This window comes from Oncorhynchus nerka, linkage group LG19 (assembly GCF_034236695.1).
Source record: "Oncorhynchus nerka isolate Pitt River linkage group LG19, Oner_Uvic_2.0, whole genome shotgun sequence".
In the NCBI taxonomy this organism is placed as follows: domain Eukaryota; kingdom Metazoa; phylum Chordata; class Actinopteri; order Salmoniformes; family Salmonidae; genus Oncorhynchus; species Oncorhynchus nerka.
Window position 1 is genome coordinate 49,189,321 of NC_088414.1, and position 17,346 is coordinate 49,206,666.

The window sequence follows — 17,346 nt, forward strand, 5'->3', positions numbered from 1 at the left end:
CATTACTAGATCTGTCAGCGCTGTTACATTACTAGATCTGTCAACGCTGTGTTACATTACTAGATCTGTCAACGCTGTTACATCACTAGAGATCTATCAACGCTGTTACATCACTAGAGATCTGTCAACGCTGTTACATCACTAGAGATCTGTCAACGCTGTTACATTACTAGATCTGTCAACGCTGTGTTACATTACTAGATCTGTCAACGCTGTTACATTACGAGATCTGTCAACGCTGTTACATTACGAGATCTGTCAACACTGTTACATTACGAGATCTGTCAATGCTGTTACATTACGAGATCTGTCAACGCTGTTACATCACTAGAGATCTGTCAACACTGTGTTACATTACTAGATCTGTCAACGCTGTTACATCACTAGAGATCTGTCAACGCTGTTACATCACTAGAGATCTGTCAACGCTGTTACATCACTAGAGATCTGTCAACACTGTGTTACATTACTCTATCTGTCAACGCTGTTACATCACTAGAGATCTGTCAACGCTGTTACATCACTAGAGATCTGTCAACACTGTTACATCACTAGAGATCTGTCAACGCTGTGTTACATTACATGAGATCTGTCAACGCTGTTACATCACTAGAGATCTGTCAACGCTGTTACATCACTAGAGATCTGTCAACGCTGTGTTACATTACATGATCTGTCAACACTGTTACATCACTAGAGATCTGTCAACACTGTTACATCACTAGAGATCTGTCAACGCTGTTACATCACTAGAGATCTGTCAACGCTGTTACATCACTAGAGATCTGTCAACGCTGTGTTACATTACATGATCTGTCAACGCTGTTACATCACTAGAGATCTGTCAACGCTGTGTTACATCACTAGAGATCTGTCAACACTGTGTTACATTACATGATCTGTCAACGCTGTTACATCGCTAGAGATCTGTCAACGCTGTGTTACATTACATGATCTGTCAACGCTGTTACATCACTAGAGATCTGTCAACACTGTGTTACATTACATGATCTGTCAACGCTGTTACATCACTAGAGATCTGTCAACGCTGTTACATCACTAGAGATCCACCGCTTCTTGCTCCTCCTCTTGCTCCTCCTTTTGCGCCTCCTCTTGCACCTCCTCTTGCTCCTCCTTTTGCACCTCCTCTTGCTCCTCCTCTTGCACCTCCTCTTGCTCCTCCTTTTGCTCCTCCTCTTGCACCTCCTCTTGCTCCTCCTCTTGCTCCTCCTCTTGCTCCTCCTTTTGCTCCTCCTCTTGCACCTCCTTTGCTCCTCCTTTTGCTCCTCCTCTTGCTCCTCCTCTCGCTCCTCCTCTAGCTCCTCCTTTTGCTCCTCCTCTTGCTCCTCCTTTTGCTCCTCCTTTTGCTCCTCCTCTTGCACCTCCTTTTGCTCCTCCTTTTGCTCCTCCTCTTGCTCCTCCTCTTGCTCCTCCTTTTGCTCCTCCTCTTGCACCTCCTTTTGCTCCTCCTTTTGCTCCTCCTCTTGCTCCTCCTCTTGCTCCTCCTTTTCCTCTAGCTCCTCCTTTGCTCCTCCTCTTGCTCCTCCTTTTGCTCCTCCTTTTGCTCCTCCTCTTGCACCTCCTTTTGCTCCTCCTTTTGCTCCTCCTCTTGCTCCTCCTCTTGCTCCTCCTTTTGCTCCTCCTCTTGCACCTCCTTTTGCTCCTCCTTTTGCTCCTCCTCTTGCTCCTCCTCTTGCTCCTCCTCTTGCTCCTCCTCTTGCTCCTCCTCTCGCTCCACCTCTTGCTCCTCCTCTAGCTCCTCCTCTCGCTCCTCCTCTAGCTCATCCTCTTGCTCCACCTCTAGCTCCTCCTCTCGCTCCTCCTCTAGCTCCTCCTCTTGCTCCTCCTCTAGCTCCTCCTCTCGCTCCTCCTCTCGCTCCACCTCTTGCTCCTCCTCTAGCTCCTCCTCTCGCTCCTCCTCTAGCTCCTCCTCTCGCTCCTCCTCTAGCTCCTCCTCTTGCTCCTCCTCTTGCTCCTCCTATCGTCTTTCACAGCACCAAGAATATAGTCGCAGTATTTGTTGAAGAGAGACCCCAACCAGTTTAGGCAGGAGTCTTTCACAAACCAAAAGATAAAATAAAGTTATTAATTTAAATGGTCCCTCTCTCTCTCTCTCTCTGTCTCTCTGTCTCTGTCTCTGTCTCTGTCTCTCTCTCTCTCTCTCTCTCTCTCTCTCTCACTCTCTCTCTCTCTCTCTCTCTCTCTCTCTCTCTCTCTCTCTCTCTCTCTCACTCTCTCTCTCTCTCTCTCTCTCTCTCTCTCTCTCTCTCTCTCTCTCTCTCTGTCTCTGTCTCTGTCTCTGTCTCTCTCTCTCTCTCTCCTTCAGCTCCCTAACATGTTTAGTAATCTGCGTTCTACATTCATTGCTCTGATGATCGGCTCCTATGCCTCCTCTGCTGTCACCTTCCCTGGAGTCAAGGTAACACACACAGGCACCAAAAGTATCTGAAACATCTTTAAGAAAGTGTAATGTAGTTGATCATCTTTGTTGTGTCCTAGGTGATCTATGACCTTGGTGTGACCTTCATCACCATCATGGTTGTCTGGGCAGCCTGTTCCGGCCTCGTCTTCTTTAACTGCTTCTTCAACTGGCCCCTGGAACCCTTCCCTGGCCCCGAGGACATGGACTACAGGTTACATGAACCTCTCTCTGTTACATGAACCCCTCTCTGTTACTGTGTTATGTGAACCCCTCTCTGTTACTGTGTTACATGAACCCCTCTCTGTTACTGTGTTACGTGAACCCCTCCATCTCTCTCTCTCTCTCACCACCTCCCCTTCATCCTTTCTCCCTCCCCTCTCCCTGTCCCCCTCTTCCTCCCTAGTGTGAAGGTAAAGTTCAGTTGGCTGGGTTTTGACCACAAGATCACAGGGAAGCAGTTCTACCATCAGGTGACCACGGTGGGGAAGCGTCTTAGTGTGGGCAACAGTCTGAAGCAGAGAGAGCTGGCCACTAAGGAAGGACACAAACTCTGTCTCTCAACCATGGACCTGGAGGTCAGCAGAAAACCCAAGGAGGAATGTAAGGACACAACGTTCAGACAACATTCACTAAAGATTCATACAGCATGTTCTGACAACTCAACAAACTTCATTCAACTTCCTGTCAAACATAACGCAACACAAAGTACTTACAATATAACACAGTATACATACAGCACATTTAAAAATATATATATATATATATATGCTCACCCCAATTATCACCTGTGTAACTATTGACATAAGCTCAGAACCACTTGTGTTTCAAACATGGTCCTGCTGATCGATGGACAGGTCATTCATTACCTGTGTCAAAATAACATTAAAGTTAGACGGCAAAAATAAAAACATTTACAATATAAAAAAATATAAAATATATAAATGAATATAAAAAAACAAAAGCGGAATTCAAAATGTATTTAATTGTCTTTATTTTTTTACCCAAAATACTTTTTACTGTCAAATTCTTTGAAGATCAATATACATACAGTGAGGCAAAAAAGTATTTAGTCAGCCACCAATTGTGCAAGTTCTCCCACTTAAAAAGATGAGAGAGGCCTGTGATTGTCATCATAGGTACACTTCAACTATGGCAGACAAAATGAGAGAGAAATCCAGAAAATCACATTGTAGGATTTTTAATGAATTTATTTGCAAATTATGGTGGAAAATAAGTATTTGGTCAATAACAAAAGTTTATCTCAATACTTTGTTATATACCCTTTGTTGGCAATGACAGAGGTCAAACATCTTCTGTAAGTCTTCACAAGGTTTTCACACACTGTTGCTGGTATTTTGGCCCATTCTTCCATGCAGATCTCCTCTAGAGCAGTGATGATTTGGGGCTGTTGCTGGGCAACACGGACTTTCAACTCCCTCCAAAGATTTTCTATGGGGTTGAGATCTGGAGACTGGCTAGGCCACTCCAGGACCTTGAAATTGTCACGCCCTGGTCTAAGTATTTTGTGTTTTTCTTCATGTATTGGGTCAGGCCAGGGTGTGGCATGGAGTTTTTGTATTGTGGTGTGTTTTGTCTTGGGGTTTTGGTGTGTAGGTTAGTGGGATTGTAGCTTAGTGGGGTGTTCTAGGAAAGTCTATGGCTGTCTGAAGTGGTTCTCAATCAGAGGCAGGTGTTTATCGTTGTCTCTGATTGGGAACCATATTTAGGCAGCCATATTCTTTGGTTGTATTGTGGGTGATTGTCCTTAGTGTCTTGATGTCCTGATTCTGTGTTCGTTTGCACCAGTTTAGGCTGTTTCGGTTTTCATTACGTTTATTGTTTTTTGTAGATATTGTATTTAGATTCGTGTTACGTTTGTTTATTAAAAACATGGATCGTAATATACACGCTGCATTTTGGTCCGACTCTCCTTCACCATTAGAAAACCGTTACAGAAATGCTTCTTACGAAGCCACTCCTTCGTTGCCCGGGCAGTGTGTTTGGGATCATTGTCATGCTGAAAGACCCAGCCACGTTTCATCTTCAATGCCCTTGCTGATGGAAGGAGGTTTTCACTCAAAATCTCACAATACATGACCCCATTCATTCTTTCCTTTACACGGATCAGGCGTCCTGGTCCCTTTGCAGAAAAACAGCCCCAAAGCATGATGTTTCCACCCCCATGCTTCACAGTAGGTATGGTGTTCTTTGGATGCAACTCGGCATTCTTTGTCCTCCAAACACAACGAGTTGAGTTTTTACCAAAATGTTATATTTTGGTTTCATCTGACCATATGACATTCTCCCAATCTTCTTCTGGGATCATCCAAATGCTCTCTAGCAAACTTCAGACGGGCCTGGACATGTACTGGCTTAAGCAGGGGGACACGTCTGGCACTGCAGGATTTGAGTCCCTGGCGGCGTAGTGTGTTACTGATGGTAGGGTTTGTTACTTTGGTCCCAGCTCTCTGCAGGTCATTCACTAAGTCCCCCTGTGTGGTTCTGGGATTTTTGCTCACCGTTCTTGTGATCATTTTGACCCCACGGGGTGAGATCTTGCGTGGAGCCCCAGATCGAGGGAGATTATCAGTGGTCTTATATGTCTTCATTTCCTAATAATTGCTCCCACGGTTGATTTCTTCAAACCAAGCTGCTTAACTATTGCAGATTCAGTCTTCCCAGCCTGGTGCAGGTCTACAATTTTGTTTCTGGTGTCCTTTGACAGCTCTTTGGTCTTGGCCATAGTGGAGTTTGGAGTGTGACTGTTTGAGGTTGTGGACAGGTGTCTTTTATACTGATAACAAGTTCAAACAGGTGCCATTAATACAGGTAACGAGTGGAGGACAGAGGAGCCTCTTAAAGAAGAAGTTACAGGTCTGTGAGAGCCAGAAATCTTGCTTGTTTGTAGGCGACCAAATACTTATTTTCCACCATAATTTGCAAGTAAATTCTTTAATGTGATTTTCTGGATTTGTTTACTAATTTTGTCTGCCATAGTTGAAGTGAACCTATGATGAAAATTACAGGCCTCTCTCATCTTTTTAAGTGAGAGAACTTGCACAATTGGTGGCTGACTAAATACTTTTTTTGCCTCACTGTATATAGTCATTGCTTAAGTATTCAGCCCCTTGGTTGAGGGAAGCCTAAATTAGTTCTGGCGTTCTTATTTGTGCTCTCGTTACATACAGGCCCACCATTTACACAGATGACTTCAGCCATGTGAAAAACATTCCATAGCAAAATATAGCTTTTGGAATCACCCCCCTCTCTCTCTCCTTCCGAACCCTTTCTCTCTTGCAGCCCAGTCGTTCATGCAGAGCATCAGCAGCCCTCTCTTCATCCTCTCTCTGGTCACCATGTCCATCACTCAGCTCCGTCTCATCTTCTACATGGGAGCCATGAACAACATCCTGGAGGCCCTCAGCGATGGAGACCTCAACACTGGTGGGTACTGCTGCTAGGGCTGGGTGAGTCATGAACAACAACCTGGAGACCTCAACACTGGTGGGTACTGCTGCTAGGGCTGGGTGAGTCATGAACAACAACCTGGAGACCTCAACAACCTGGAGACCTGGTGTACTGCTGCTAGGGCTGGGTGAGTCATGAACAACAACCTGGAGACCTCAACACTGGTGGGTACTGCTGCTAGGGCTGGGTGAGTCATGAACAACAACCTGGAGACCTCAACACTGGTGGGTACAGCTGCTAGGGCTGGGTGAGTCATGAACAACAACCTGGAGACCTCAACACTGGTGAGTACTGCTGCTAGGGCTGGGTGAGTCATGAACAACAACCTGGAGACCTCAACACTGGTGGGTACTGCTGCTAGGGCTGGGTGAGTCATGAACAACAACCTGGAGACCTCAACACTGGTGGGTACAGCTGCTAGGGCTGGGTGAGTCATGAACAACAACCTGGAGACCTCAACACTGGTGAGTACTGCTGCTAGGGCTGGGTGAGTCATGAACAACAACCTGGAGACCTCAACACTGGTGGGTACTGCTGCTAGGGCTGGGTGAGTCATGAACAACCACCTGGAGACCTCAACACTGGTGGGTACTGCTGCTAGGGCTGGGTGAGTCATGAACAACAACCTGGAGACCTCAACACTGGTGGGTACTGCTGCTAGGGCTGGGTGAGTCATGAACAACAACCTGTGTGGATGTCACGGTTGGAGTCAATTCCTACTTCAATTCTTAACTACAAAACCTCAATATTTTTCCACAACAGTTCAACAACAATTAAATTCCACCTCAAATTCCAAATCTCAGTCAATTCAAAACCACAATTCCTAATGTAATATTCTCTCATAACAATCACATAATTAAGTTTCCTCTCTAGACTAATTCCCTGAATGTTACTTCCTGTCACTTCTTTCAACTCAAACTACTGCCACTCACGGCAGATTTCCAAATGCCAACTTTACCTTTTTAACTAACTAAATATCTAAAACACCTTTGCTACACTTTTTTGTTTTAAATATTCAAACAAAACTCTTTATGTAACATTTACACATAAATTTGCTTAAATATATTTTTTATTAAATAAGATTCATAATAACAATTAGAGGACGCTGCAAACTGTGGTCATATGAACAACACTCCTAGCTAATGTGTGTTTCCCTACCGGAGACCTGGGTACATTACATGATATACACTACATGACCACCAAGACAGACGTGAAGAGGGGGGTCGGGCACTGATGTTGGGGGTGATTAGGCCTGGCTTGCAGTCAGCGTTCCAATTCATCCCAAAGGTGTTCGATGGGGTTGAGGTCAGGGCTCTGTGCAGGCCAGTCAAGTTCTTCAACACCGACCTCGTCATACCATTTCTGTATGGACCTCGCTTTGTGCACGGGGGCATTGTCATGCTGAAACAGGAAAGGGCCTTCCCAAACTGTTGCCACAAAGTAGTAAGCACAGAATCGTCTAGAATGTCATTGTATGCTGTAGCATTGCCAAACAGCCCCAGACCATTCTTCCTCCTCCACCAAACTTTACAGTTGGCACTATGCATTGGGGCAGGTAGTGTTCTCCTGGCATTCACCAAACCCAGATTCGTCCATCGGACTGTCAAATGGTGAGGCTTCACTCCAGAGAGCTCTTTTCTACTGCTTCAGAGTCCACTGTCGGCGAGCTTCACACCTCTCATGCCAACGCTTGGCACTGCGCATGGTGATCTTAGGCTTGTGTGCGGCTTCTCGACCATGGAAACCCATTTTACGAAGACTCCCGATGAACAGTTCTTGTGCTGACGTTGCTTCCATAGGCAGTTTGGAACCCGGTAGTGAGTTTTGCAACTGAGGACAGACAATTTTTACTCACTACGCACTTCAGCACTCGGCTGTCCCGTTCTGTGAGCTTGTGTGGCCTACCACTTCGTGGCTGAGCCGTTGTTACTCCGAGACATTTCCACTTTACAATAACAGCACTTACAGTTGACAGGGGGCAGCTCTAGCAGGGCAGAAATGTGACTAACTGACTTGTTGGAAAGGTGGCATCCTGTGATGGTGCCATGTTGAAAGTCACTAAATTATATACACCTGTCAGCAACGGGTGTGGCCCGAATCCACTAAGTTGAAGGGTGTCCATATACTTTTGGCCATGTCTGTCCTAATGAAACAATAACACTAAAGGTAGACTCTCTAATAATGTTTATTAATACTGCACTGTAAATGAACACTCAGTGGTGTAAGAACCAGTGTTATTAAGCAGAGGTGAGTGTGATTTGTGTCATTTGTACTCTGGGTAGAGTAAAACACAGACTCAAAACCACGCCCATCATTATCATATTTCCCAGCATGCTCTATGGCAGGTTCCTTTTTTTTAGAAACCTTTATTTCAATATCTGTGTTTTTTTGCATGTATATTGATTGGGTGATTTTTCAAAGATAATTAGCATCCGTTTTTGTCTATACTAATCTAATCTGTGGGTCGCTGGATTTACTGAGATGGTTGTTCCAGTTTACATGGTTCCAATAGCCGCCAAGGTAAGACATCTGATGTGCTCTCGAGGCACTTCACCCTAATGTCCTCCAGGGGCGCTGTACTACTATGGCTCTTTAAAACAACACCTTTCACGTTGTGTGTATAAGACATGTATTTTTCCGAGGCTGGAAGTAAGCCACATAACATGTTGTATTCTGTAGCTCATGGCTCTTACAACTCTAAGATAGTGAGTTTGATTCCCAATACCACCCTTGTGTAAAATACATGTTTGACTGTAAGTTTCTTTGGATGGAAACATCAGTTGAGGCAATACAGAATAAGACTGGTTAAGGACACCGATCTGTAATTTGGTTGAACAATCCCTTTAATTGGACCAGAACAACCTAACCTTAAAACATTACAAAAATAATGCATATACAGTAATTTATCGAGTTTGAATTATTTGATTGGTTTAAAACACAGTTTGCGTTCAAATTCAAGGCCAAATGCTTTACATCCAGTAAGGAATTTGCACAATTATAATGAAATGTAAAGTTTAAAATTCCATTCCAATTATGTTTTTATTTTCAATTCCAGATTCAATTCCAATTCAGACAGTGTAAATTCCAATTACATTTTTTGAAGATTGCTGCAATTCCAAGTAAATTCTCCACTTCCTGCTTGAATTACAGAATTGAATTTGGAATTTGAATGACATCTCTCCATTTCTTTCTCTCTCTCTCTCTCTCTCTCGACTGAACATTTACCCCTAGTTACTGTCTGGGTAGTAGAGACTGAGCTAACCCAGTCCAGCGGTCCCTGCCCTGAGCTAACCCAGTCCTTGGGCGGTCCCTGCCCTGAGCTAACCCAGTCCTTGGGCGGTCCCTGCCCTGACCCAGTCCAGTCCTTGGGCTGTCCCTGCCCTGAGCTAACCCAGTCCAGTCCTTGGGCTGTCCCTGCCCTGAGCTAACCCAGTCCAGTCCTTGGGCGGTCCCTGAGCTAACCCAGTCCAGTCCTTGGGCGGTCCCTGAGCTAACCCAGTCCAGTCCCTGCCCTGAGTTAACTCCAGTCCTTGGGCTGTCCCTGAGCTAACCCAGTCCAGTCCTTGGGCTGTCCCTGCCCTGAGCTAACCCAGTCCAGTCCTTGGGCTGTCCCTGCCCTGAGCTAACCCAGTCCAGTCCTTGGACTGTCCCTGTCCCCAGTCCAGTCCTTGGGCTGTCCCTGCCCTAAGCTAACCCAGTCCAGTCCTTGGGCTGTCCCTGCCCTGAGCTAACCCAGTCCAGTCCTTGGGCTGTCCCTGCCCTGAGCTAACCCAGTCCAGTCCTTGGGCTGTCCCTGCCCTGAGCTAACCCAGTCCAGTCCTTGGGCTGTCCCTGCCCTGAGCTAACCCAGTCCAGTCCTTGGACTGTCCCTGCTCTAACCCAGTCCAGTCCTTGGGCTGTCCCTGCCCTGAGCTAACCCAGTCCAGTCCTTGGGCTGTCCCTGCCCTGAGCTAACCCAGTCCAGTCCTTGGGCTGTCCCTGCCCTGAGCTAACCCAGTCCAGTCCTTGGGCTGTCCCTGCCCTGAGCTAACCCAGTCCAGTCCTTGGGCTGTCCCTTGAGCTAACCCAGTCCAGTCCTTGGGCTGTCCCTGCCCTATTAACAGTGGACAAGCTAACAGTCCAGTCCTTGGGCTGTCCCTGCCCTGAGTCCTTGGGCTCTCCAGTCCAGTCCTTGGGCTGTCCCTGCCCTGAGCTAACCCAGTCCAGTCCTTGGGCTGTCCATGCTCTGAGCTAACCCAGTCCAGTCCTTGGGCTGTCCATGCTCTGAGCTAACCCAGTCCAGTCCTTGGGCTGTCCATGCCCTGAGCTAACCCAGTCCAGTCCTTGGGCTGTCCCTGCTCTGAGCTAACCCAGTCCAGTCCTTGGGCTGTCCCTGCTCTGAGCTAACCCAGTCCAGCTAACTGAATATTAAACAACCACTGTGTATTATTAACATGGACAAGTTATTTATTACACTGTCTAATAACTCTCTCTGCTTATTCTTCTGTACTCCCCACACCTTCCCTCCTCCTCCTCCCTCCCTCCTTCCTTCTCCCTTTCCTCCCACCTCCCTCCCTCCCTCCCTCGTCCACACCCCCTCCTTCCCTCCCTCCTCCACACCTCCCATCTCTCCTCCATCCCTCCCATCTCCCCTGCTCCATCCTTCCCTCCCTCTCTACCCCTCCCCCTCCTCCCTCTGCCCTCCGCTCCAATCTCCTCCTCCATCCTCCCCCTCCCCTCCCCTCCTCCCTATACAGTCAGTCTGTACTCCTCTATCTTCGGCATGCTGCAGCTACTGTGTCTGATGACGACTCCTGTGATTGGTCAGATTATGGACTGGAAGTTGAAGGACTGTGAAGATGGAGAGGAGGAGAAGGAACCAGCCAGCAAGTAAGACACTATGTCATCTATACCCTAACCCCTACACACTAGTCCATAGCCCCGAGCCCCTACCTCCCTACGGCTAGCCCCTACACCCCTACACACTAGTCCATAGCCCCGAGCCCCTACCTCCCTATGGCTAGCCCCTACACCCCTACACACTAGTCCATAGCCCCGAGCCCCTACCTCCCTACGGCTAGCCCCTACACCCCTACACACTAGTCCATAGCCCCGAGCCCCTACCTCCCTACGGATAGCCCCTACACCCCTACACACTAGTCCATAGCCCCGAGCCCCTACCTCCCTACGGCTAGCCCCTACACCCCTACACACTAGTCCATAGCCCCGAGCCCCTACCTCCCTACGGCTAGCCCCTACACCCCTACACACTAGTCCATAGCCCCGAGCCCCTACCTCCCTACGGCTAGCCCCTACACCCCTACACACTAGTCCATAGCCCCGAGCCCCTACCTCCCTACGGATAGCCCCTACACCCCTACACACTAGTCCATAGCCCCGAGCCCCTACCTCCCTACGGATAGCCCCTACACCCCTACACACTAGTCCATAGCCCGAGCCCCTACCTCCCTACGGCTAGCCCTACACCCCTACACACTAGTCCATAGCCCCGAGCCCCTACCTCCCTACGGATAGCCCCTACACCCCTACACACTAGTCCATAGCCCCGAGCCCCTACCTCCCTACGGATAGCCCCTACACCCTACACACTAGTCCATAGCCCCGAGCCCCCACCTCCCTACGGCTAGCCCCTACACACTAGTCCATAGCCCCTACACCCCTACACACTAGTCCATCCCTACGGCCCCCTACACCCCTACACACTAGTCCATAGCCCCGAGCCCCTACCTCCCTACGGATAGCCCCTACACCCCTACACACTAGTCCATAGCCCCGAGCCCCTACCTCCCTCGGCTAGCCCCTACCTCCCTACGGATAGCCCCTACACCCCTACACACTAGTCCATAGCCCCGAGCCCCCACCTCCCTACGGCTAGCCCCTACACACTAGTCCATAGCTACGAGCCCCTACCTCCCCTACGGATACCCCCTACACACTAGTCCATAGCCCCGAGCCCCTACCTCCCTACGGATAGCCCCTACACCCCTACACACTAGTCCATAGCCCCGAGCCCCTACCTCCCTACGGCTAGCCCCTACCTCCCTACGGCTAGCCCCTTCCTCCCTACGGCTAGCCCCTTCCTCCCTACGGCTAGCCCCTACCTCCCTACGGCTAGCCCCTAGCAAATAAACCCTAATGCCTGGCCCCTACATTTACATTTAAGTCATTTAGCAGACGCTCTTATCCAGAGCGACTTACAAATTGGTGCATTCACCTTATGACATCCAGTGGAACAGTAGTGCATCTAAATCTTTTAAGGGGGGTGAGAGGGATTACTTTATCCTATCCTAGGTATTCCTTAAAGAGGTGGTTTCAGGTGTCTCCGGAAGGTGGTGATTGACTCCGCTGTCCTGGCGTCGTGAGGGAGTTTGTTCCACCATTGGGGGGCCAGAGCAGCGAACAGTTTTGACTGGGCTGAGCGGGAACTGTACTTCCTCAGTGGTAGGGAGGCGAGCAGGCCAGAGGTGGATGAACGCAGTGCCCTTGTTTGGGTGTAGGGCCTGATCAGAGCCTGGAGGTACTGAGGTGCCGTTCCCCTCACAGCTCCGTAGGCAAGCACCATGGTCTTGTAGCGGATGCGAGCTTCAACTGGAAGCCAGTGGAGAGAGCGGAGGAGCGGGGTGACGTGAGAGAACTTGGGAAGGTTGAACACCAGATGGGCTGCTGCGTTCTGGATGAGTTGTAGGGGTTTAATGGCACAGGCAGGGAGCCCAGCCAACAGCGAGTTGCAGTAATCCAGACGGGAGATGACAAGTGCCTGGATTAGGACCTGCGCCGCTTCCTGTGTGAGGCAGGGTCGTACTCTGCGGATGTTGTAGAGCATGAACCTACAGGAACGGGCCACCGCCTTGATGTTAGTTGAGAACGACAGGGTGTTGTCCAGGATCACGCCAAGGTTCTTAGCGCTCTGGGAGGAGGACACAATGGAGTTGTCAACCGTGATGGCGAGATCATGGAACGGGCAGTCCTTCCCCGGGAGGAAGAGCAGCTCCGTCTTGCCGAGGTTCAGCTTGAGGTGGTGATCCGTCATCCACACTGATATGTCTGCCAGACATGCAGAGATGCGATTCGCCACCTGGTCATCAGAAGGGGGAAAGGAGAAGATTAATTGTGTGTCGTCTGCATAGCAATGATAGGAGAGACCATGTGAGGTTATGACAGAGCCAGGTGACTTGGTGTATAGCGAGAATAGGAGAGGGCCTAGAACAGAGCCCTGGGGGACACCAGTGGTGAGAGCACGTGGTGTGGAGACGGATTCTCGCCACGCCACCTGGTAGGAGCGACCTGTCAGGTAGGACGCAATCCAAGCGTGGGCCGCGCCGGAGATGCCCAACTCGGAGAGGGTGGAGAGGAGGATCTGATGGTTCACAGTATCGAAGGCAGCCGATAGGTCTAGAAGGATGAGAGCAGAGAAGAGAGTTAGCTTTAGCAGTGCGGAGCGCCTCCGTGATACAGAGAAGAGCAGTCTCAGTTGAATGACTAGTCTTGAAACCTGACTGATTTGGATCAAGAAGGTCATTCTGAGAGAGATAGCGGGAGAGCTGGCCAAGGACGGCACGTTCAAGAGTTTTGGAGAGAAAAGAAAGAAGGGATACTGGTCTGTAGTTGTTGACATCGGAGGGATCGAGTGTAGGTTTTTTCAGAAGGGGTGCAACTCTCGCTCTCTTGAAGACGGAAGGGACGTAGCCAGCGGTCAGGGATGAGTTGATGAGCGGGGTGAGGTAAGGGAGAAGGTCTCCGGAAATGGTCTGGAGAAGAGAGGAGGGGATAGGGTCAAGCGGGCAGGTTGTTGGGCGGCCGGCAGTCACAAGACGCGAGATTTCATCTGGAGAGAGAGGGAGAAAGAGGTCAGAGCACAGGGTAGGGCAGTGTGAGCAGAACCAGCGGTGTCGTTTGACTTAGCAAACGAGGATCGGATGTCGTCGACCTTCTTTTCAAAATGGTTGACGAAGTCATCTGCAGGGGGGGGGAGGGGGAGGAGGATTCAGGAGGGAGGAGAAGGTTGCAAAGAGCTTCCTAGGGTTAGAGGCAGATGCTTGGAATTTAGAGTGGTAGAAAGTGGCTTTAGCAGCAGAGAGAGAAGAGGAAAATGTAGAGAGGAGGGAGTGAAAGGATGTCAGGTCCGCAGGGAGGCGAGTTTTCCTCCATTTCCGCTCGGCTGCCCGGAGCCCTGTTCTGTGAGCTCGCAATGAGTCGTCGATCCCCTCTACTCAAGCCTCTACACCCTAGCCAAGTCAAGTCACTAGCAAGTAGCCCTTACCTTCTATGGTTATGGGTTAGTTCCTAGGGGCTAGGGGTTAGAGGTTAGTTCCTAGGGGCTAGGGGTTAGTTCCTAGGGGTTATTTCCTAGGGGTTAGTTCCTAGGGGTTAGGTGTTAGTTCCTAGGGTTAGTTCCTAGGGTTAGGGTTAGTTCCTAGGGGTTAGTTCCTAGGGGTTAGTTCCTAGGTGTTAGGGGTTAGTTGCTAGGGGTTAGTTGCTAGGGGTTAGGAGTTTGTTGCTAGGGGGGGTTAGGGGTTCGTTCCTAGGGGTTCGTTCCTAGTTGTTAGTTCCTAGGGGTTAGTTCCTAGGAGTTAGTTCCTAGAGGCTAGGGTTTAGTTCCTAGGTGCTAGGGGTTAGTTCCTGGGGGTTAGATCCTAGGGGTTAGTACCTAGGGGTTAGATCCTAGAGACTAGTGGTTAGTTCCTAGAGGCTAGGGGTTAGTTCCTAGAGAATAGTTCCTAGGGGCTAGTGGTTAGTTCCTAGGGGTTAGTTCCTAGAGGCTAGGGGTTAGTTCCTAGAGGCTAGGGGTTAGTTCCTAGAGGCTAGGGGTTAGTTCCTAGGGGTTAGTTCCTAGGGGTTAGTTCCTAGGGGTTAGGGTTTAGTTCCTAGATCCTAGAGACTAGTGGTTAGTTCCTAGAGGCTAGGGGTTAGTTCCTAGAGGCTAGGGGTTAGTTCCTAGAGGATAATTCCTAGGGGCTAGGGGTTAGTTCCTAGAGGCTAGGGGTTAGTTCCTAGGGGTTAGTTCCTAGGGGTTAGTTCCTAGGGGTTAGTTCCTAGGGGTTAGTTCCTAGGGGTTAGTTCCTAGGGGTTAGTTCCTAGGGGTTAGTTCCTAGGGGTTAGTACCTAGAGACTAGTGGTTAGTTCCTAGAGGCTAGGGGTTAGTTCCTAGAGGATAATTCCTAGGGGCTAGGGGTTAGTTCCTAGGGGTTAGTTCCTAGGAGTTAGTTCCTAGGGTTTAGTTCCTAGGGGCTAGGGGTTAGTTCCTAGGGGTTAGTACCTAGGGGTTAGTTCCTAGAGGCTGGGGGTTAGTTCCTAGAGGCTGGGGGTTAGTTCCTAGGGGTTAGTTCCTAGGGGTTAGTTCCTAGGGGTTAGTTCCTAGGGGCTAGGGTTAGTTCCTAGTGGTTAGTTCCTAGTGGTTAGTTCCTAGTGGTTAGTACCTAGAGGCTAGGGGTTAGTTCCTAGAGGATAGTTCCTAGGGGTTAGTTCCTAGGGGTTAGTTCCTAGAGCCTAGGGGTTAGTTCCTAGAGGCTAGGGGTTAGTTCCTAGAGGCTAGGGGTTAGTTCCTAGAGGCTAGGGGTTAGTTCCTAGGGTTATGTGCTTCGGGGTTAAGGGTTGATTTGCACAGACTTTGCTGATAACTACTTTGTTTAAGGAAAATGTACTTACTATGACTGTGATATGTGGTTGTCCCACCTAGCTATCTGAAGATGAATGTACTGACTCTGATGACTGGTCCACCTAGCTATCTGGAGATGAATGTACTGACTATGACTGGTCCACCTAGCTATCTGAAGATGAATGTACTGACTATGACTGGTCCACCTAGCTATCTGGATGAATGAATGTGGTCCACCTAGCTATTTGAAGATGAATGTCCTGACTATGACTGGTCCACCTAGCTATCTGGAGATGAATGTACTGATGGATGACTGGTCCACCTAGCTATCTGAAGATGAATGCGCTAATGGAAGTTGTTCTGGATAAGAGATCTGCTAAATGTTGGGAATAGGTTCTGACTTCCTCTAGTTTCCCTTCTCATATCCCCTCCCTCTCCCCCCCAGGGATCAGCCCAAGCGCAGAGACAGACAGATCCAGAAGGTGACCAATGCCATGCGAGCATTCATCCTGACCAATGTCCTATTGGTGGGATTTGGCATCACCTGCCTGGTGCCCAACCTCCCTCTGCAGGTGAGTGGTCTGTCCAACTGTCACTCAAACTACGCCCCGCCTCCTCACCACCTTTTGGCCAATGAGCAGCAGTTTTCCAGGACCAGTGTCAGTGACAGCTGATATGGGAATGAGAAGAGAGCAGTGCTCTGTCTCCTCCTATAGGCTTTACAGTGGAACTACAGCTAGACATGGCCTGTTCTCCCTGTAGTGGGCAGTATCAGCTTCTAGACAATACATCCCAGGGCTCTCCAACCCTGTTCCTGGAGAGATACCCTCCTGTAGGTTTTAACTACAACCCTGTTCCTGAAGAGATACTCTCCTGTAGGTTTTAACCCCAACCCTGTTCCTGGAGAATACCCTCCTGTAGGTTTTAACTCCAACCCTGTTCCTGGAGAGAATACCCTCCTGTAGGTTTTAACTCTAACCCTGTTCCTGGAGAGAGACCCTCCTGTAGGTTTTAACACCAACCCTGTTCCTAGAGAAAGACCCTCCTGTAGGTTTTCATTCCAGCCCTGTTCCTGGAGAGAGACCCTCCTGTAGGTTTTAAATCCAACCCTGTTCCTGGAGAGAGACCCTCCTGTAGGTTTTAACTCCAACCCTGTTCCTGGAGATCTACCCTCCTGTAGGTTTTCATTCCAGCCCTGTTCCTGGAGATCTACCCTCCTGTAGGTTTTCATTCCAGCCCTGTTCCTGGAGAGAGACCCTCCTGTAGGTTTTCATTCCAACCCTGTTCCTGGAGAGATAACCTCCTGGAGGTTTTCATTCCAACCCTGTTCCCGGAGAGAGACTCTCCTGTAGGTTTTAACTCCAACCCTGTTCCTGGAGAGAGACCCTCCTGTAGGTTATCATTCCAACCCTGTTCCTGGAGAGAAACCCTCCTGTAGGTTATCATTCCAACCCTGTTCCTGGAGAGATACCCTCCTGTAGGTTTTCATTCCAACCCTAGCATACCTGATTATAATAACTAACTGGTTGATAAGCTGAAGGTTAGTTACATCTAGGGTTGGAGTGTAAAACCTACAGGAGGCACAGGAGGTTGGTGACTCCTTAATTGGGGAGGACGGGCTTAGCGGTATTGGCTGGAGCAAAATAAGTGGATGGGTGTCAAATACATGATGGTTTCTATGGTTTCCATGTGTTTGATGCCATTCCATTCGCTCCTTTCCAGCCATTATTATGAGCCGTCCTCCCCTCAGCAGCCTCCACTGACAGGAGGGTAGCTCTCCAGGAACAGGGTGGGAGAGCCCTGTCCTACACCCTACCCCTAGCCCCTACCCCGTAGCCCCTACACCCTAGCCCCTATACCC

At 49.2% G+C, this 17,346-nt stretch overlaps 1 protein-coding gene across 1 annotated transcript in view; it reads left to right on the plus strand.

Moving 5' to 3' along the window:
- Positions 1–17,346, plus strand: part of LOC115121388 (large neutral amino acids transporter small subunit 4-like) — a 48,593-nt gene that overhangs the window by 29,644 nt on the left and 1,603 nt on the right. The window contains exons 6-11 of the mRNA XM_065005010.1: positions 2,327–2,419; positions 2,500–2,633; positions 2,826–3,022; positions 5,723–5,866; positions 10,627–10,759; positions 15,931–16,057. Of these exons, the coding sequence (XP_064861082.1) occupies positions 2,327–2,419; positions 2,500–2,633; positions 2,826–3,022; positions 5,723–5,866; positions 10,627–10,759; positions 15,931–16,057 (828 nt within the window). The remainder of the gene's footprint in view (positions 1–2,326; positions 2,420–2,499; positions 2,634–2,825; positions 3,023–5,722; positions 5,867–10,626; positions 10,760–15,930; positions 16,058–17,346) is intronic.